The 22,278-nt window shown below is 37.0% G+C and overlaps 2 protein-coding genes across 2 annotated transcripts; both read right to left on the reverse strand.

The window, feature by feature from the left end:
- Positions 1-6,637: 6,637 nt before the first annotated feature.
- On the reverse strand, positions 6,638-9,402 carry LOC148180658 (uncharacterized). Its single transcript, XM_088041251.1, has 7 exons — positions 9,399-9,402; positions 9,303-9,354; positions 9,207-9,232; positions 9,117-9,160; positions 9,037-9,061; positions 8,964-8,969; positions 6,638-8,912 (listed from the first exon to the last, which is right to left on the reverse strand). Exons 1-7 carry the CDS (start codon positions 9,400-9,402, stop codon positions 6,676-6,678), a joined length of 2,394 nt encoding a protein of 797 aa, XP_087897377.1. The 3' UTR covers positions 6,638-6,675.
- Positions 9,403-10,497: 1,095 nt separating this feature from the next.
- Positions 10,498-20,711, reverse strand: LOC148180659 (uncharacterized). The gene is made up of 3 exons (XM_088047047.1): positions 20,593-20,711; positions 10,761-10,936; positions 10,498-10,707 (listed from the first exon to the last, which is right to left on the reverse strand). The coding sequence occupies exons 2-3, from the start codon at positions 10,925-10,927 to the stop codon at positions 10,602-10,604; spliced, it is 273 nt and encodes a 90-aa protein (XP_087903173.1). The 5' UTR covers positions 10,928-10,936; positions 20,593-20,711; the 3' UTR covers positions 10,498-10,601.
- Positions 20,712-22,278: the final 1,567 nt, after the last annotated feature.

Raw genomic sequence — 22,278 nt, forward strand, 5'->3', positions numbered from 1 at the left:
AGTTTGGCCAGTTCTGCAACTAGTGATGGTTCAATCGACTTAGGACTTAATGATCAATCAACTGTTTCCATATCCGGAGGTGACTTAGCTCCCTCTGCATCCACTGATAGCAACCCACCAAATTCCGAGACTAGTGAAAGCGCCACTGAACCAGATGTTTCTACTCCTAGCAGTGGCACTGTTCCTTCAGTCTCCACTAGCAGTCCAGGAGGTTCTGCATCTAACGATGCCTCTACTGGGTCAGAATCTAACAAAGACTCAATTGTTTCCGTCTCCGGCGATCCAGCGAGTTCTATAACTGATAGCAACTTAGTTGACTCAACTTTCTTGTCTGACAGTTCTTCATCTAGTGATAGCCCTGCTGCATCCAACACTGATGCAACTGATGCTGCTTCAAGTGGTAGCCCTGTTGATTCCACATCTAATATTGATGCAACAAGCGCTCCTTCAAGTGATGCTTCTGCTGTTGGTATTTCTGATGCTAATTCAACTGGTACTGCTTCAAGTGGTGGTGCTGCTGATACTACATCCAGTGTAGATGCAACTGATGCTACTTCAAGTGGTTCTACATCTAATGCTGATGCAACTGGCTCTGCATCCATTGGTAACCCTGTTGGTGCTACATCCAACGCTGATACCACTGGCGCCCCTTCAAATGATGGCACTCCCTCAAATGGTGCGGCTGATGCAACTGGTGCTGCTTCCAGTGGTAACTCTGCTGGCTCCACATCCAACGCAGATGGATCTGGCGCTGCTTCAAGTGGTGGCTCTGCTGATGCAACTGGAACTGCTGATGCAACTGGTACTGCTGATGCGAATGGCGCTGCTTCCAGTGGTAACTCTGCTGGTGCAACATCCAACGCTGAAACATCTGCCGCTGTTTCAAGTGGTGGTTCTGCAGCTGGAACTGCTGATGCAACTGGCGCTGCTTCAAGTGGTGGCGCTGCTGATGCAACTAGTGCTACATCCAGTGGTAATTCTGCTAGTTCCACATCCAACGCAGAAGCAACTGGCGCTGCTTCAAGTGGTAGCGCTGCTGAAGCAACTGGTGCTGCTTCCAATGGTAACTCGGCTGGTGCCACATCCAATGCTGATGCAACTGACGCTGCTTCAAGTGGTGGTGCTGCTAATGCAATTGGCGCTGCCGATGCAACTGGCGGTGCTGATGCAACTGGCGCTGCTTCTAATGGTAACTCTGCTGGTTCCTTATCCAACACTGATGCATCTGGCGCTGCTTCAAGTGGTAACTCTGCTGGTTCTTCAGCCAACGTTGATGCATCTAGTGCTGGTTCAAGTGGTGGTGCTGCTGATGCAACTAATTCTGCCGGTTCCACATCCAACGCTGATGCAACAGGCGCTGCTTCAAATGGTGGCAACTCTGCTGGTTCTTCAGCCAACGCTGATGCATCTAGTGCTGCTTCAAGTGGTAGCGCTGCTGATGCAAGTGGCGCTGCTTCCAATGGTAATTTTGCTGATTCTTCATCCAACGTTGATGCAACTGGCGCTACTTCAAGTGGTGGCTCTGTTGATGCAATTGAAATTGCTGATGCAACTGGCGCTGCTTCAAGTGGTGGCGCTGCTGATGCAACTAGTGCTACATCCAGTGGTAATTCTGCTAGTTCCACATCAAACGCAGAAGCAACTGGCGCTGCTTCAAGTGGTAGCGCTGCTGAAGCAACTAGCACTGCTTCAAGTAATGGCGTCGCTGATGCAACTGGTGCTGCTTCCAATGGTAACTCGGCTGGTGCCACATCCAACGCTGATGCAACAGGCGCTTCTTCAAATGGTGGCTCTGCTGATACAACTGGCGCTGCTTCCAGTGGTAACTCTGCTGGGTCCACAACCAACATTGATGCAACTGGCACTGCTTTAAATGGTGGTTCTGCTGATGCAACTGGCGCTGCTTCCAGTGGTAACTCTGCTGGTTCTTCAGCCAACGCTGATGCATCTAGTGCTGCTTCAAGTGGTGGAGCTGTTGATGCAACTGGTTCTGCTTCCAATGGTAACACTTCTGGTGCCACACTCAATGCTGATGCGACTGGCGCTGCTTCCAGTGGTAACTTTGCTGGTTCTTCATTCAGCACTGATGCATCTGGCGGTGCTTCAAGTGGTAATTCTGCTGGTTCTTTAGCCAACGCTGATGCATCTAGTGCTGCTTCAAGTGGTGGCGCTGCTGATGCAACTGCCGCTGCTTCCAATGGTAATTCTGCTGATTCTTCATCCAACGCAGATGCAACAGGCGCTTCTTCAAATAATGGCTCTGCTGATGCAACTGGCGGTGCTTCCAGTGATGGCGCTGCTGATGCAACTGGTGCTGTTTCCAGTGGTAACTCGGCTAGTTCCTCATCCAACACTAATGCATCTAGTGCTGCCTCAAGTGGTGGAACTGTTGATGCAACTGGTTCTGCTTCCAATGGTAACACTTCTGGTGCCACACCTAATGCTGATGCGACTGGCGCTGCTTCCAGTGGTAATTTTTCTGGTTCTTCATCCAACGTTGATGCAACTGGCGCTGCTTCAAGTGGTGGTGCTATTGATGCAACTGGCGGTGCTGATGCAACTGGCGCTGCTTCCAATGGTAACTCTGCTGGTTCCTCATCCAACACTGAAGCAACTGGCGCTGCTTCAAATGGTGGCTCTGCTGATGCAACTGGCGCTGCTTCCAGTGGTAACTCAGCTGGCTCCACATCTAACGCTGATGCATCTGGCGTTGCTCCAATTGGCAGTTCAACAGGTTCTGCACTCAATGGTAGCCCCGATGGTTTTCCATCTAACGATGGTTCACTTGATGCTGCTTCCGGCGCATCTTCATCCAGCGCTGGAGCAAATGATGTTATTTCCAGTGGTAGTTCTAACGTTGATACATCTGGTTCTGCATCTGGTGCTGGATCTGTCTCCACATCTAATGGTTCTTCAACACGGTCAACACCAAAAAGACCCACCAGACCAACTCGACCAACACGACCATCTCATAGCCGCCCAACCAGACCATCCCATAGCCGCCCAACCAGACCATCACGACCAACACGCCCTAGATCCACCAGCCGCAGACCTCCAAAAGTTGATGACGACTCAGATGAATGTGATAACGATTCCGATGACTCATGCCACAGATCTAACGAATCTAATAGCAAAGAATCTGATAATGATTTAAAGAAATACGAACTTCTGCGTAAGCTTCTTTTCTAAAGGCTTTGGAATTTGAGTGGCCCAAAATCAGTTCCTATTACGAACAGCGAAAACGTTTTTAAAATTCGAAAATCTTATATGTATGTGTAAAATGCAAAATTATTAATAAAATAGATATATCTATGTGCAAATTATACAAATTTAATTTTACTTTTTACATTGAAAAATAATAAGTATCTGAATTTGAATTTTATTCTTTTCTGCTCTGCCTCTCAAAGTATAACGTCAAATTTCAAATTTCCCGTTCACAATTTTGAAAGTTGTGGGAATAATAATTTGGAGGTTCGGAAAAGCAGAAAAAAATAAAATTCACATTTCCCATTTCTAGGAACACCTGGTGCCTAAAATTATACCTTCTACTGCTAAATATGTAGATATAGAGCACTCATTAAAAAGTTAAGTTGGCAGCAGCCCTTAGTAATTTTTATCGGTAACAATTGGCAGCAAAAGGGTTTGACCTTGACGCAACTGTGGCATGTGGAAAAGCTAATCATCTTTCACAACATTGCCAAAACGTGTTAAATCTCTATTAAAATAATTCTTTTGCAACAAATTTTTATGTAGTTATTGATTAATACACTCAACTTTGACAGCGTGTTAACCTCAAAAGGCGCTACATTCAATTTTCCCCTAATTTTCTCTCTAAGGAATTGAAAGCCTGATTTACACCTAAAAATTTTCGAAAATTTACACGAGTGGACTGATAGCAATGAAATGCACTTTTTTTTACTATTGCAAAATGCAGTTAGGGGATGACACATCTATTGTTTCTACATGACATCATCAAAGGCAATAAAAACAATGATCCAAACAGTTTTTCTTAGAACAGATAGCCATGAAAATATTGTTAGTAGCAATACCTTTGGAACTACCCATTCTTAAACAGCCACTTTTGTATTTTTTGTAGAATCACCTTGTATATTCTCAAAACAACAAATTCATTATAATTGCATTGTATCTAAACAACCACTAACAACACAAACATATGGTTATGTGTCAATATTTAAAAGAGTGTCGGTTAATCTCATAAATCTATCGGAAACAGATTATCTTAATTCTCGAAACAATAACCTAATAAACGTGCCTTTTACAATTCCTTATAAAGAACTCCACCAGTTTATTTATTTAATTGCTACTGTTTGCACGATCCAGACAGATTTATGACACTTTAATAAAATAATGACACGTTTAAGTTTCCTACTTTTATTAGTGGCGACTATCAAATTCGCCACATGTAAGTTTTGAATTTTTCTACATTTTTGAACTCTTCACATTTTAATTTCCAGGTTCAACTGAATTTTGTTCGGATTTAGAATACTTTGCGCATCAAGATTGTGAAAAGTTTTACCGCTGCGAAAACGGAGTAGCACACCTTTTAGCCTGTCCTTTTGGCTTCTATTTTGACGACAAAACTAACACTTGTCAATGGGACGAACATGGCTATTGTGGAAATGAGATTGCAGAAATTAACGACGAGGAATGTGAAGAAGTAGCTACTGATGACCCTGAGGAGGAGGAAACTGATGCGACTGACGAACCAGTTGATGAGGAATGCGAAGAGTCCACGGAAAATCCAGAGGAATCAACTGAGGATTCGGAAGAAAGTGACGAAACAACAGATGAACCGGTTGATGATGAGTGCACAGAATCTACGGAGACTCCAGAGGGACCAACTGAAGAGACTGAAGAACCAACAGATGAGCCTGAAGTGACTACAGAAGATGTAATTGAAACGACGGAAATATCGACGGAAGAAACGGCACCAGTAACTGAAGAATCGGAAGGAACGACGGAAAATGCAGAGGTGCCAACTGAGATCACAGAAGAAACAACTGAAACTGAGGAGATACCAACTGAAATCACAGAAGTAACAACCGAAAATGAGGAGGTATCAACTGGGATGACGGAAGTAACAACGGAAAATGAAGAAATATCAACTGAGATCACAGAAGTAACGACTGAAAATGAAGAAATATCAACTGAGATCACAGAAGTAACGACTGAAAATGAAGAAATATCAACTGAGATCACAGAAGTAACAACAGAAAACGTGGAAGAAACAACTGAAGACTCGAAACCAACCCCTACCACAGAAATTCCAGTTGAACCAGAGCTGTCAGATGAAGAAAAAATAGCCGCAGTTTGTAAAAGTGATCCCGATAGATCATTTTTAACGCAGCATCCATCAAGCTGTGAAAAATACGTGATTTGTATAAAAGGAGAGTTTACCATCTATGAATGCCAAGAAGGTTACCACTTTAATCCTATTGGACTTTGTATGAAAGCGGAATTGGCAAATTGTCAATTATAATAGATATTTGTAACTAACATGTATATAAAATGTAAATAGAGTAAAATTTTCTTTAGTCCAGGCAAAATAAAAGGCTGATTTTTTGTGTGGATCTTTATTTTATTGTTCTAAACAAATTGGCAAAAGTTCTAATCGATAGGTGTGCTGCTAAAAAAGTTGACCCAATAACGGATCAATTCGGTGAAAACGTCCAAAACACCTTCAGATAGTCGGAATCCGTTAAATCAAAAATAAAAATTAGATTTAACAGATGACAGATTCAAGACAGTTATCTTAGAAGCATTGGCGTATCATGTAGCAAAAATTAAACTTTCGCTTTGTTGTTAAATGTCGCTTCAATTCATGTTGTTTGCCTGTTTTGACCGTTTATTTGTGACGCCGTGTTTTCTGTTATCGACACACAATTAATGAAATTATACCCCCCTGACCCCAGTTGATTCTACGCTCATGTATCAACCCTTCAATCACTGTGAAAATTCGCTCAGACCTACGTGCTAAAATGCAAGGTCACCTTGGATTAACATTAAAAAAGAGACTAGGGATGGCGCTAGTTACGACATGATTATTTTTATCAATCAATTTCAAAAACTGAAAATTTTATTACCAACTTCCTTACACAGAAGAAAAGTCGTACCAATAAATGTATTAGCAAAGAATTAAACATGTCAGATTAATTTACTATAGATTGTTTGTGGTTAGTATCTAAAGCGATTTAGAATTATTGGCGAACAATACCATACCACGAATAAGCTGAGAAAGTGATCAATAGACCACAATAAATAAAGAACTAATAAAAATGTCTCTTCGGTTAATCCGTTCGTTTAATATTTCCGGCTCAGCCAAGTGATCATAAATTTTGTACAGCAGATGATGATTTTGTCAGCTTGTAACAATTAGCGTTATCAGCTTGTATATCTTTGTGTATATTTTAATTTACGATTTCCATTATTAGGTACAGATTAGAGAGGTTTAAAGTTCATGATCATAGAAGTTACTTTGGATTTTGGCTTTTTATATGCTTTAATTTTTTGCAGATTTTTTGACACTTCTTTAGATAGATTATTACATTGTCATTTAAATTTTTACGAATATATTTAAACAAAGAATTAAATTAATAACATGCTACATTTTATTCACTGCTACTAAAGCGATTTTTTTGGATCCGTCCTATGAATTTAAAATCCGCGGGGTCTAGATGGACGGCTTGGACGAGGCGGGCGGGATGAACATGGAGGTAGCGTTGGAGTTGGGCGAGTTGGACGACTTGGGCGAGTTGGGCGAGTTGGGCGACTTGGGCGACTTGGACGGGTTGGTCTAGACGGACGGGTTGGTCTTCCAGAACTCGATGGTTCTTCAGTTGGCACTGCAGTTGGTTCAGTCTCTGGATTTGCCGGTGATTCCGTTTCTTCTTCGGTCGTTGTTTCTATTGGAACTGGTTCTGTTACTTCTGTTGGTTTGGTTTCTGGGTCTGTTGGACCGGCTGTTGGGCGAGTTGGACGACTTGGACGACTTGGACGACTGGGACGACTTGGACGACTTGGACGACTTGGGCGGCTGGGACGCGTTGGTCTTGTCGGACGAGTCGGTCTTCCAGAACTCGATGGTTCTTCAGTTGGTTCTACGGTTGATTCAGTGACTGGATCAGTTACTTCTTCTTCTGTCGTTGTTTCTACTGGAACTGGTTCAGTAACTTCTGTTGGCTTGGTTTCTGGGTCTGTTGGACCGGCTGTTGGGCGAGTTGGACGACTTGGACGACTGGGACGACTGGGACGACTTGGACGACTTGGACGACTTGGGCGGCTGGGACGCGTTGGTCTAGTCGGACGAGTCGGTCTTCCAGAACTCGATGGTCCTTCAGTTGGTTCTACGGTTGATTCAGTGTCTGGATCAGTTACTTCTTCTTCTGTCGTTGTTTCTACTGGAACTGGTTCAGTAACTTCTGTTGGTTCAGTTACTTCTGTTGGACTCGCTGTTGAACGAGTTGGCCACCATGGTGGACGACTTGGCCATGTAGGACGCCATGTTGGCCATGTTGGACGACTTGGCCACCACGGCCATGTTGGGCGACTTGGTCTTGACGGTGTTGAAGTTGTCAATGGAGTTTCACTTGGAGTGGGTTCTGGAGTTTCTCTTGGAGTTGATTCTGGGCCTTCACTGGGAGTTGGTTCTGGGCCTTCACTAGGAGTTGGTTCTGGGCTTTCACTGGGAGTTGGTTCTGGGCCTTCACTTGGAGTGGGCTCTGGTCTTTCACTTGGAGTTGGTTCAGGTCCTTCACTTGGAGTTGGTTCTGGGCCTTCACTTGGAGTGGTTGGCTCTTCTGTTGTGGTTGGTTCTTCTGTTGTGGTTGTTGGCGCTTGAGTTGTGGTTGGCTCTTCAGTTGTGGTTGGCTCTTCAGTTGTAGTTGGCGCTTGAGTTGTGGTTGGCGCTTGAGTTGTAGTTGGCTCTTCAGTTGTGGTTGGCTCTTCCGTTGTGGTCGTTGGCGCTTGAGTCGTGGTTGGCTCTTCAGTTGTGGTTGGCTCTTCAGTTGTGGTTGGTTCTTCAGTTGTAGTTGGCGCTTGAGTTGTGGTTGGCGCTTGAGTTGTAGTTGGCTCTTCAGTTGTGGTTGGCTCTTCCGTTGTGGTCGTTGGCGCTTGAGTTGTGGTTGGCTCTTCAGTTGTGGTTGGCTCTTCAGTTGTAGTTGGCGCTTGAGTTGTGGTTGGCGCTTGAGTCGTGGTTGGCTCTTCCGTTGTGGTCGTTGGCGCTTGAGTTGTGGTTGGCTCTTCAGTTGTAGTTGGCGCTTGAGTTGTGGTTGGCGCTTGAGTTGTAGTTGGCTCTTCAGTTGTGGTTGGCTCTTCCGTTGTGGTCGTTGGCGCTTGAGTTGTGGTTGGCTCTTCAGTTGTGGTTGGCTCTTCAGTTGTAGTTGGCGCTTGAGTTGTGGTTGGCGCTTGAGTCGTGGTTGGCTCTTCCGTTGTGGTCGTTGGCGCTTGAGTTGTGGTTGGCTCTTCAGTTGTGGTTGGCTCTTCAGTTGTAGTTGGCGCTTGAGTTGTGGTTGGCGCTTGAGTCGTGGTTGGCTCTTCCGTTGTGGTCGTTGGCGCTTGAGTTGTGGTTGGCTCTTCAGTTGTAGTTGGCTCTTGAGTTGTGGTCGTTGGCGCTTGAGTTGTAGTTGGCTCTTCCGTTGTGGTTGGTTCTTGAGTTGTGGTTGGCACCTCGGTCGTGGTTGTTGGTACTTCAGTTGGAGGACTCTTGTTTCCCTCGCAGTCGTAGTCCCAAGGCCACACACAAACATTCAGACTTGGATCGAAAACCAGTTCCGGAGTACTACAGTTGAACAAATAAGCCACGCCGTTTGAACATTGCCAAAACTGATTGCAATTTTCGGAAGGAATATAAACAGAATTAGGACCGTCCGGAAGTGGACACAAATGACTAGGAGCTAAAACCAAAAAATTATTCAAAAACCAAAAACATTAAAAAGAGTACTTACGATCTTCTGCAAAAACACTTGACCCTATAAGAAGGGTAAAAATAAGAAGCAACATATTTGGCAATTCAGTCACCGATGTTTATTAGGTCTACTGAATTCTGCAGAAACGTTTGATTAAACTGGAGAGATACATCAAGCGAGGTCTTTTTATACTTTATAAGATTTACAAATACGTAGAATTGGATAAAGATTTATTGCTGATTAAGGTGACTTATTTATTGCGGCCATTATTAAAAACAATACAGTAATTGATGGCACGCAGACACCTTCTTCAATTTTAAAATGATGAATTAACGATAATTTAATTAATTAAATATTATCAAAAAAAGCAATTATTGCAACATATTGAATTTTATTTTTTCCCTGCTCTCCAGAACTTTCAAATAAAATTCTGTTAATGCTGGATTGTGCTTTAAGAGGTTCCCAATTCGACACCCATTTTTAAAATCCAATGAATGTTACTGCAGGTATTAAGAAAAGAGCACGGAATATTGGATGGTTGTCTAATATTGGATACCACCCTAACTCAGTTTAGAAAAGCGAACCATTAGTTACCGCTACGTCATTGGCTGCGGCTTGACAAGATGTCATAGACTCCTCGCACGTGTCAGTTTTTCAATATTTTGTTTGCGCGAGTTACCTGGTATTTCAAATTTCCCAGTCGAAATTTCAAAGTTGGTGTTACTGAGAAGAGTAAAGAGCTGTCACCAGGCTGTCACATTGTTTGAACTAACCTCACTTTTTCGTTTTTCATGTGCCAAAGGGCGATAAAATTGCTTTAAAAAGACAAATTTGGAGTAAAAAGATTAGTTTATTAGATTAATTAGTAATTAGTAATTAATTAATTTATTAGTAATTAGATTAGATTATTTAAGCGACGTTTCACAGTGACAGATCTTCATTTTGCATACACATCACCTTCGAAATTTCGAGCGGAAAATTTGAAATTTAAAATGTTTTATTTATTTTTTTTACTAATGCCGTAATAACACAGAATTTTAGGCATAGTTCTCGAAAGAAGAGTTCTCAAGAGCACATTCGCCATTTACCAAATTTAATTTGACAGTTCGGGAGAGCAGGAAATTAATAAAATACAAATTCCGATATGTAAAAATCCGTGGAACCCCCCAGTACCATTTGACAGATAACCAGTCATGACGTCAATTAATTTTTACAGCTAAAATAGCGATTGCGACACCGTTCGGCATTGTGATTTACGACTTCCGCCAAAAACAAAAATCATAGTTGCTTTTATCTTTCATTCATGTCATTTAAAATAAAGAAACGTGTAAATTTTTGATACTTACCTGCTCCATGTTAAAAAATTCGCTCTTAATTTATTAACGCAGAACCTCTTCTGGGAATTCCTCATTACGAACAAAAACTCATTATTCCGCAGTAATTAACAACGTGATAAACGTCGTTTCGTAGAAAAACGTGAATTTCGAAAAAATATTTACGTGCTGCCATGTTCTCACTTTATTTTTCGAACTACATCGATTAACAACTTGAACCAATTCGAAAACGTGATTTATTTATTCAATAAAGCGTCATACAGTAATTTTGAATGAAATGGTACTAACTACTTGAAAATCATAAACCGTAAATGTAATACTGTGGTTTTGTTGAGTGATGAATTTAATTGTCAGCGTACAACATGTCTTGGATTTGTTGTAAGAAGTCGTAGTCGTACAAATCGGGGCGAAGTTTGCCGATGAGTGCTGGAGGTGCTCGCTTTCCGTACCTACAAATTCAACATTTTTACTATTTTAGGTTGGCACCTCTGGATTTGTCTACCTTGTGGTGCTCAACACTTGCGACTTGATGCATTCCAAGTAGTCGTGAAGACGTTTGGGGTTGTCGAAGGAGTCCTTGGGTCGATTGCAATCGCCGCTCGCTTCACACTCTGTGCAGATGTATACGGCCAAGAAAACGGTGAAGAAGATGATCAATTTGCCCGACATGGTTTTGTCCTGGAAGTAATGAAAGCGCATATCTAATTAATAAATGCAATAATTTACTTAATAGAAATGACATTACAACAATAATATTTATTTCATGTGGTTTCCAATTATCTGCGATTGACCTGTAGAGAAATATGTTTTGCGGTTCTAGAAAGCAATAAATTTTTGTACCCCGAGAGGGATTAGAGAAGGCACGAGGATATCTCAGTTTTGATTTGATGAGGTTCAAATTGTTCAGGTAATGGATGTGTCTTGTCACATTAATCGCTTTAATTCGCGGGATTAAGGGGTTCGGAGTAGACCGGATTAGTAGACGAAGCAAATATTTCTTTTTGTGGAATTTTTTGTTTATTTGACCGAATACTTTTGTTGCATGTTTGTACCAAATGTCATTTTTTGCTTGTGTCATAAAACACATGAATTTCATTTGTTTCTGCATTATCCATAAAGAAAATGATCATATTTATAAATCACTTACATTATACACAGAAATACGATTGAGATATTTACATAACAAGTGCGGAAAGTGACCAATTTCGCACGAGTGTGAATGTAGATGCACGAGGCGCCAGCCGAGTGCACATATTACACGAGTGCAAAAAAGACACTTTCTGACGAATTATGTACATTATTTTTTCTACCACGTTCCATCATCAGAAAGAAAGAAACCATAAGTTCATTTCTTATCTAAATGTCATTTTTTACGACCTCATATAAAAGTGACGTATTCCACATAGTTAGATGGTTGATGTTTTCGTACATCTATTTCCGAAAGTAAAAGTCACTAGTGTGATATGAATATATCCGCACAGACCTGTCAAAATTGACTTGTCAAAAACGACCTAACCAATTCATTTTTAGCATTTTGCATTAAGGTTACTAAAATTAACAGGTTTGCTACAAAGTTTTCAGCCAATAGAAGCAGGCCTCTTGAACTGCCGCGAATACGTCATCGGAAAGCTTTTTTAAATTCTGATATAATTTTTTCATTGCTATTATTATTTAAAACAGCAATATTTAACACTCTGATGTTTCTACAAGATCTTTGTTAATCAACAATGGCGATCAACATTGTTTTTACACCGCAAAACAATTGACAGAACTTTCTTGTGACGTCATTTATGGTCGCAAGTCCCTAGCAACCAAAAGGAGGTGGAGTTTCAGCCTTAGTAACGAGCAAACCTGCTTAATTTAGGAACCTTGATTTTGCATGTTGTTTTACAGTGAATCGTCTAGATATTTGAGACAAAAAAATTAAGAGTTGTATTTCAAAATAACTGTCAATTTTGACAGGTCTGTGCGGATATATTCATATCACACTAGTGACTTTTACTTTCGTAAATGGATGTATGAAGTCATCAACTTTCGAAGTTATTTAAAGTGTAGTAAGTGACTTAATTTTGAGCAAACTCCGTGTATTTTGTTTACTTTAATTAATTGAGTGGGCCATAACTTTGTTCCGTAGTTTGGTAGCACTGGAAAAAAAGATACCTTGAATGACATTGTGCTGTTTGATTATACCTTATTTTGACAGTTTCAGTATCACAGTTGTCAAAAAACTCACAACTTTCAAGAATTCTGAAGGGTATTTTTCCGGAAAAAAATTTTTGGCACCAAATTTAAAATGAGGCTCTGTGATTGGTTAACAGAAGAACAATGCTGATTTTTTAAACTCCTGCAATTCCCGCGAAATGTCAAAGAAGAACTGACGCGTTTGTCAATCAGGAATAAACTTGTTTTTGGTATTTTTAGTGCAGATTTGAAAGTATTTCATTATTATTTTATTTTTGCATGTGGCTCCATCTATTAATCAAAATTGACATCTATCCATTACAGGTACCTAACTTAATCCTGTCAATTCCTGCAAATTTCTAAAATTGCCCTTTGTATCGGTAAATCTCTTAAAGAAAATCTGTTGGTTTAGGTTGCAAATGTCCACTGTGACAGTAATTTTTGTATTTAAAATTGTATTCCGGATGATTTAGCTTCGGAAATTTTAGATGGCAAGGTTGGCATTACTGTCCCCCAGAATTTGACACTTGTCAATTTTGATATGACATTTGATGTGCATCAGTGTTATGTAATTAATTAGTGTTCCAAATGAAGTAAAATTCCCCTCAGATGCGACTGCTGTTTAAAAACGGTAAGAAACAATTGAATTTTGACACATTAGATTGGCAGAACTTGCGCGATCGTCTTTTGTACCCCAAAACTCAATTCACGCAACACCGCCATTTCGACATTTGTGACAAGAACGAATTACAACCTAAGCCAACTGTAAATTACGTTAAAATGACATATTAAATAATTTTTGACATTAGTCGCAACTAATATGAAAACAAAGCGGCAAAGTAGTGCATGGCAGGAATTCCAGAGCCACCCTTGATGCTAGAAAAATTTATAAACACAAAGTGATTCCGCATGATTCACAAAAAAATTATTTAGGGTAGGCTTTGAGAAAAAAAAATGACAGTACTTTGACATCTGTCATTTGATTTCTTTTCAATTGGTTGTTAATAAAGTACTGAATTTGGAGTTATTTTCTCTTAATCAAAACTTTGTAGTGTTAATTTCATCAAAAAATTGAGGTTATGTCACAAACAAAATTTCACTTCGACGTGCCTTCTATGTGTCTCTCTTCATCATGACCTACTCTAAATAAAAATTCTGTGGATCACATAATATTTGTTGATTTTGAGTGGAACAAACTAAAAACCCCCTAATTTTCTTATGGGGATTTTAATTTTTCGCAGTCAATTTTATAAAATTCAAAATTGTCAAAAATACGTCGGTGTAAAATACCGCGAAATTAAGAAAAAAAATGTGCTGTTAATCGTGAATCTCCTGCTGCTGTTGTCAACTGTTCAAAAAAAAAGAAAAAAAGTTGTAACGTTATTTATGTAATTCCCTCATGTCAATTGTCAAACTTGGTCGCGCATTGTTGTCAGTTGTATCTTTTACAAAAATGCGACCTTGGTGGTTTTTTGGTTTAACAAAATGGAATCAAAAATATGAAAAAACTGAAGATCTGTCAAGGCATAAAATTTACGGTAAAAATGGACCATAAAATTGCTTCGAAAACAAAAATTTGCCGTAAAAAGGTTAGTTTAGGCATAAAGTGACATTCCACAGCGACAAAACTTTCGAGGTTTTGAATTTAATTTAAAGGTTTGGCAGAGCGGGAAAAAAAAAAATTCAAATTTCTAGCAATTCGTGGGACACCCGGTATATAATCACAGCCGACTCTTTGTCGGCGCCTGAGAGACTGCAACCTCAATAGTGCAGAAATCCTCCTTTTGCCCACAATTGCACGCACTTTTCTAGTATTCGCATTGAGAAATTGAAGAGTTTTATCGTTCGATTAACCGAAAGCCACAAATGTTCCAAATATAAACTTATTGGTATCCACATTAATGTTTATAATTATAAAAGCGCATATCGACCGCAGTTTTCTCTTTTTAATTTCGCACTAAATAGCAAAAACGTGTCATATCTCATTGAATTATATTTATTTAATAATTGAAACACGCTAAATTCGTATGCATCCATGCACCGCCATTTTTTAACAAAAAATTGTTGTTAAATTCATTAAACTGTAAATTAATCAAAGCGCCCACACACCGTCAATTAAGCGCACAAGTCTTTGTACTCGAAGAAAGAACCTCAAAGACAACTCATTAGTCCGAGATATGTAAAACGAATCACGTAAAAAGCAGATTTTGAAAAATATGAGCAGTTTAATTACCAATTCAAGACGTAACGAAGCAACTTAGTCGGAAAGTTGTGCTTTGATATTTTAATAAATTTAACAAAGGATGCATTACTGCCATTTGCATTCCGAGGAAAATTTTGGCTTTGTCGTTATTTAGAAACTCTTTAATTAGCGCCTGATGAATCAACAATTAAAAGTATCTCAAACAAAACCGACGCGTTTTTCGCGAAAATTTCGATTTTATCTTAACTTAATCCTCTTAATTGATTGTTAATCTCCACGCGCTGCTAAAGCAGATGGCGAAACGATAAATGTGCATGACTCATCAATCAGCATAAAAATCATTTTTTCCTTTTCCGACGGACCGAACTGCATGCAACGGAGATTAAAAGAAATTACGCTATAAATGAAAGAGCGGTCTCTCCAATTACACACCGCAAACTTATAAATCAAAATTAAAGCACAACTTCTAAATACCTAATAATTTATTGCCGTTTAACCCACACTGGAAATTGTCACCGTAATTGTAACAAAGCACTTCTTTCATTCGCTTAGGTTTCACTTAATTTGCTCAAACAAATATTAACTTGCGAAAGTGAATTTCAAGAACGAAAAAGTTCAAAACTCGGGTCACTCACATTTAATTAGCGAGGAGACAAATGTGTTGGAATTGTCCAAGAAATTAACAAAAATTCATTATTATTATTACACTGACGTTCAAAAGTCTTGCACCCTTCACATTTTTAGAAAAAATTTTAGAAAAAACTAAAAAGGATTTCACAAAACAAATATTTTAAAGTTTTTTTATTTAAATTTGTATGTTTGTTAATTTTTTAATTATGACGATGAAATTTATGGAGGTCACTATTTCTAAAGTGTTCATTAATTGCACCAAAGCACAAAATTTTAGAACAAAAAATGAAGATTTTGGAATTTTTCATTTCAAAACGAATAAGAAATTCTCAACTTTTTTTAAATAAAATTTGTATCTTTGTTAATATTTTAGTTATGACGATGAAATTTATATAGGTTCTTACTTCTAAAATGTTCATTCAAATGTTCAGATTTTAGAATTTTCATTTCAGAACGAACCAAAAATTTTCACTTTTTTTAATAAAATTTGTATCTTTGTTAATTTTTAAGTTATGACAATGAAATCTATGGAAGTCATTATTTTTAAAGTGTTCATTAATTGCACTAAAGCACAAAATTTTAGAACAAGAAAGAGATTTTAGAATTATCATTTCAGAACGAACCAAAAATTTTCAACTTTTTTTTAATAAAATTTGTATTTTTGTTAAATTTTAAGTTATGACGATGAAATGTATGGAAGTCATTATTTTTAAAGTGTTCATTAATTGCACCAAAGCACAAAATTTTAGAACAAAAAATCGAGATTCTTGAATTTTTCTTTTCGGAACGAACCAAAAATTTTCAACTTTTTTTTTAGTAAAATTGGTATCTTTGTTAGTTTTTAAGGCATGACGTTGAAATGTATAGAAGTCACTATTTTTAAAGTCGTTATTAATTGCACCAAAACACAAAATTTTAAAACAAAAAATTTTTATGAGTATGATTATTATTAATAATACGCTGACGTTCAAAATTCTAGCACCCTTCACATTTTTGTTGTATTCTATTTTAGAAAAAACTTAAAAGGATTTCAAAAAACAAATATGGAGGTCACCATTTCTAAAGTGTTCAATAATTGCACCAAAGCACAAAATTTTAGATTAAGAAATAGAGATTTTAGAATTTTTCATTTCAAAACAATAAAAAATTTTCAACTTTTTTTAATAAAATGCGTATTTTTGTTAATTTTTAAACTATGACGATGAAATTTATAGAGGTTACTATTTCTAATGTCGTTATTAATTGCACCAAAGCACAAAATTTTGAAACAAGAAATAAAAATTACAGAATTTACATTTTTTTTAAATAAAATTTGTATCTTTGTTAATTTTAAAGTTATGACGATGAAATTTATCTAGATCACTATTTTAAAAGTTTTCATTAATTGCACTAAAGCACAAAATTCTAGAACAAGAAATAGAAATGTTAGAATTTTTTGCTTCAGAACGAACCAAATTTTTTTTTATTAGGTTTATTTTATTATTTTTTTAAAGTTTAAAGTAGAGTTATGCCCATATTTAAATTTTGATATTAATTATAGTTTTACAAGGGGGTGCAAGATTTTTGAACATGAGTGTATTAACAACTTACAATCAAATTTGACTACTACATATAAGGTGCTTATAAATGATTCTAGTATCAAGGGTGGCTCTGGAATTCATGCCGCACTATTTTTCCGCTTTGTTTTCATATTGAATAAAACTATTTCATTTGTTACAGTTTTATGTCCAAGTTTTTGATTTGTTTTTCAAAATTAAGTAACGAGGTTAACTGCAAATGTCAGTTGAAATCTAAACCCGCATTTGTCATGAACGGCACATTTTTCTGACATTTTATAGCCACCCTTGATGTCGTTTATTTTTCAGTTTACCTACTTTTTATTTAAATATCTAACACAAGATCGAGTCGTTTAATTATGTTAATTAATTAACTAATCTAGACACGCATGTTTTCCAGCTTAGTTTTTGTGTTGCGAAATCGCCAGCGTAATAATTTAAAATAGCGTCGACATTTCCTGTTAATTTTTATCTAAAATGACATACATGTCATAAAAGTGACGTCGATATTAATTCTTCCATAGATAAATTCGTAGTCGACATTTCCACTACAATGTTAGTTGGACTTTTATGATGATCGATCAATCAATAATTTGTTTCTAATACCTTAATTGTAGTATTTATTTTTTTTTAGTCTGAATTTTATTCATTGGTGATCATTTTTATTTTTTGCGCAAAATAAGTGAAGAATTAGATGACAGTTAACTTGAAAGCATTGGCGTAACATGTGACAACATGCCTCTTGATCCCATTTGGTTCTACGCCCATGTGTCAACTCTCCAATGAGTGTGGGAGTTTGCTACGACCTACGTGCTAAATTGCAAAGTCACCTTTGATTCAAATAAAAGAATGACTCGGTATCTGCTAAGACTAAGAATAATTAGTTATATGTAGCAATGTTTGAAACTGTCAAGTTAGATTATAAAGATAAAGACCGCTTAAATATAATCGTTTTCGGAATATCTAGACAAGAGCAGAGTCAACTCTATTAGTGATAATTACTTAATGGTGGAATCAAAGTTTGGGATTGTTGAGGGAAAATAAGGATTTATTAAAACTTGAAGCCAAGACGCTAATTTTGGTATTCGCGATCGATTTCTGTTAGATTAAGACAAAGAACAACAATTTTTACATAAAATGTTGGTATAAGAAGAAAGCTCAATAAAACTATTAATTGTTGTTTACTATAAAGTTGATTTTATTTACTAGAACTGTTTATTTACTTGTTTTAATTAAGATCGAGTCTACTAATTAATAAACTAATCAAGAATCTTTCTATATTTTTTGAGTTTGGTGCTACAAAAACGTAATAGGCTGCTATGTTAAAAACCAAACTTTTTGTCATCGCAGTTATGAACTTCATCAGTTGATTACAAACCGAATTGCAGTTCTAATGCTAATAAAACTGTTTTTACTTTTGGTAGAGGATGGTCAATAAATTGTGGATTAGTTTTAAACAAAATTGGTTTCGATAAATTGAAATTACGTACAGCAGACCAATATTTGTTGAATGACATGACAAATGTAATGAGTGTTTAGAACTGAACGGACATTGCTTGGTTGTTCACTTTTTACTAATCCTACAAGTCATAAAATAATTAAAACTTTCTTAATTAAATTTTCTTTTACACAAAAAAAATGATTCGTTATGTTTCTTTGTTCTAAATTTAGTGCCTATTATTACATAATATGCTGACTCAATTGCGCCTTTGTTGCTTTAGTGTCTTTTACACTCATTCGTCGTAATTATGTGTTTTAAACTGCAGATATATTTTAATTGGATAAGCACTATACGGCATTTTTCCTGCGAAGAATTTGATTTAATTTAATTTAGAATTCAACCGAATTTTAAAGGGATAAGTTAGATACCTGTAATGACAGATGTCAATTTTGATTAATAGATAGCTCCACAAGTAATTGACAAGTTTTCTCGTAATCACAATAAAAAAAATAACAAGTTTATTGCTGATGCTCCTGCAACTTAGTGACAATTAACAAATGTGGCAGTTCGTGTTTGACATTTCGCAGGACACGCTCTGCTGAAAGACCAATCACAGATCTGCATTTTAAATTTGGCGCCTACAAAAAATGGCGTTTAGTGTTGGTAAATACGCTTTTCCTGCGTTGCTAAGTTATTGTTACTCAAGTTAGGATGAAATAACAGTATTTTACTATACGAGCGTGTTATGAGGTCCATTATTCTTAAGATTGATGTTTGCAACACGAGCGAATAAGGGCCATAACATGCGAATGTAATACTATGCTTTATATTCAACCATTGACTTAGTATGATGAATTTTAAACAAAAAATGTATTTAAAAAAATATATAAACAACATGATACAAGACACTAATAATTATTATGATTAAAATGCAAAAATAAAAATCACAAAGTTCTGTGACAGACTAATTTAATTTTAAACGTAATGATTGTCAAAATATAAATTGACATTTCTTTTCATGGCACGCTTTGCTCCTGTGTAGGTATATGGTCGTTAATAAATGGATTTTAGCCAATCAGAGTCGAAGAATTTCATTATTGCGTCGGGTCTAATTACATCAGTAAAAAAGCGAACATATTATTAAGTGATCGTAGATAAAAAAAAATGACGTTAATTGGACATTTCTTCGCGCTGCTGAGCGACCAATCGCAGAGTAGCATTTCAAATTTGCCGCTTTCAAAAACTCCTCTGCAGGAAAAATGAGGTTCTTTTCTTTTGTTTTTTTTTTTCTAATATGTATAGTTCTTCCTTTTAGTGCCGCCACTGTCTCAAAATTACAAATTTGACAAGAAAGCGACGCATTATTATTCATTTTTACGATTTTTGACCCAAATATTTGAGGAAAGTCAAATGACGGAAGGAAAACTCATCACAAATGTCGCTAAAAATATTTTATCTCGTAGATACGAGTTGTATTAATTCCATATTTTAGGAAATAACACAATCTGTTATAATCAAACTCGGAATTAAATCGAGCGAACAAATAAAAACTCATCCTCAGTTACCTTTGGAATTCCACAGCGTCTTCTTAACTGTCACTTTGACAGGTGCCAATTTTGGGGTTATTTGATGAAAACTGTATCGAAATGCAAAAACGTGTTGTAATAAATTTTCCAAATCAAAACTTTTCACATTGTGACAGCGTTGTGAAAATTTTTTATTAAAATTTTCCAACTTCAGATTACTTGACAGAAACAAAAGACTGTTCAATCAAAGACATGACTTGAAGTTTCAAAGCCAGTTTTTTTTATTGTACGATATACGCATATTTCATTAAAGCGCATATAAATATATGCAGCGATTTTTTACAAAAAAATCAGAAATCAGAAAACTGATAAAATATGCAGAAAATACAAAAATATGAATATTGACTACAAACCGCGCTTTAGTCATAATATAACTGCTCAAGTTCATAGTTTTAATTGAAAATTGACATTCATAATTTGTAATTGTAATTAAACGTTTGTAAAGAAGATGCAAATATTAACAAAACTTGAACATAAATTCAACGAATCTATAAATTACCTAAGGTGTTAATAGCCAGTAAGGTGCAGGGAATATTTAAGGAGCACTTAGTCAAGGAATAAATTACTAAATTGGTAGCACTGCATTGCTTCTATGGATATTTAATCAAGTCAGTTGGGTCCGATTTGTTTTACTTTACACCCCGCCCAAAATTTAGTCAAATTGAGATAAATACAGCGACTTAAAATTTAATAAAAAAAAAATAAATTAGAGAATTTTGATAAAAACTCGTCCTTACCTTCTTAATCGCTGCGGTCAGTCTTCCCACTTCGAAATCACCACAAACGACAAAAAGTGAAACTGTGATGTATCGTTGAAATCGCCGCCGCCTCGTCAACAGGTACGCTTGAAATGAACGGCGTCGCGACGCCCATCGGTATATAAGTCCGCGTATAAACGGGTAGGTGCAACGTGATTTTGCGTACGATTCGTACACCTCCGTTACCCCATTCATTGATAAAGTCTCTTCATATTTCCATTACGTATTGAAAGGATTACCGCCAACATGTCGCAAAATGAGTTCCTTCAAGACTCTTTTGACAGGGTAATTAAGAAAAAAAGAAAAAAACGCTTTATCGCCACTCGCTATGATCGGTTAAGTTGTGCAAATACGGGGATCAGCGAGCTTCCATTTTGTTTTGCAAGTGTGTAATGAACCCATAATTTGTTATTATCGAGAAGACCATATGGGAGATTACTGCTGAAATTTTCAAATCAACCGCCAGGATGAGGGGTAATATCTTTATGACTTGTGTATATACGACTGAATGGTTTATAACTGGTACTTTAGATAAGTGTTTGGGGCGTTTGGTGCAATTTATTGGGAGTGATTACGCTGTTTTACCAATTAAAAATGACTTTCGGCCCAAAATTTTTCTTCATTACTTTATCAAGAACCTTGACGAGGAATTAGGTACAGGTGCAAATCTACCTGGCTCACGCGTAAATTAAGTTTAATATCTGCTAATTACCACACTGTTGACACTTATTCTTCAGCGGATGTCACTTAATTCGGGATTTAGAGTTTTATACTTTGATGCGCGATTTAAATCGCACAACGACAGCAGCTTCTAACGTGCTACGTTTTATTATTATTAAATACAGGGCGATTCTTCAATATTTTTGCACAAATTGCAATTTTCGCAACGATAAAACTTATCGAAACATAATATTTTCATACGAGTTTTTTCAAAATTTCAAGAATTTTATTCTTTTGTGCACCACAGTCCCCATTAAACTTTGTTTTGATTGTGTAAAAAATGACTTGACAGTCCATTTATGACGCAACAACAAATGACACTCGTTCGCTGTTTCCTGTTACCCGGAAGTTACACGCAAGTAATGAAATTATCCCCCTGACCTCACTTGATTCTACGCCCATGTGCCAACCCTTCAATCAGTGTCACAATTCGCTACGACCTACGTGCTAAAATGCAAAGCCGCCTTGGATTAATATTATAAAAAACCGAAAAAAAAATTAATAATAATAATCGCATATTGAAAAAAAAAATGTTGAGAAATGGTGGAGGCGCCGGGCGAGTTAAGAAAATTAAACTCATAATATAAAGCTAATGAAGAAAATTGTTTAAAAATGTGTTTACTTACTACACCATTTAAATTGTTATTAATTAGTCGCCCACTTGCGTGTATAAAATTCCTCTTATCTGTTTTATGCGTGTTTATTACCGACACGTATAATTAAAGTTTAAGTTAAGTGATATTAAATTTACAATTTCAAACTAAACTGCCAACTACAGGTTTCCTCAAAAATCTCTTTGATCGTGAGAAGGATAATATATAATTAGCTATTTTCGAGATACAATGCTACAGAGAATGTGGAAAGGAGGAGTCGATTAACAAAGTTGGCTTGTAGAATTCTAGCGTAAATTTGTGGGCAATGTACTAAATTTAGTTTAAGCGCAAT

This window comes from Gnatocerus cornutus, chromosome 1 (genome assembly GCF_029298725.1).
Source record: "Gnatocerus cornutus isolate USDA-ARS CGAHR chromosome 1, icGnaCorn1.1, whole genome shotgun sequence".
In the NCBI taxonomy this organism is placed as follows: domain Eukaryota; kingdom Metazoa; phylum Arthropoda; class Insecta; order Coleoptera; family Tenebrionidae; genus Gnatocerus; species Gnatocerus cornutus.

Excerpts from the sequence above, each read along its gene's own strand:
- LOC148180658 (XM_088041251.1), bottom strand. Across the intron at positions 9,161-9,206 it reads TCTGCGTGCCATCAATTACT|CAATAAATCTTTATCCAATT; the intron begins GTATTGTTTTTA and ends CACCTTAATCAG. Across the intron at positions 9,062-9,116 it reads GTATTTGTAAATCTTATAAA|AATTCAGTAGACCTAATAAA; the intron begins GTATAAAAAGAC and ends ACGTTTCTGCAG.
- LOC148180659 (XM_088047047.1), bottom strand. The coding sequence starts at position 10,927 with ATGTCGGGCAAATTGATCATCTTCTTCACCGTTTTCTTGGCCGTATAC. Across the intron at positions 10,708-10,760 it reads CAAGTGTTGAGCACCACAAG|GTACGGAAAGCGAGCACCTC; the intron begins GTAGACAAATCC and ends TTGAATTTGTAG.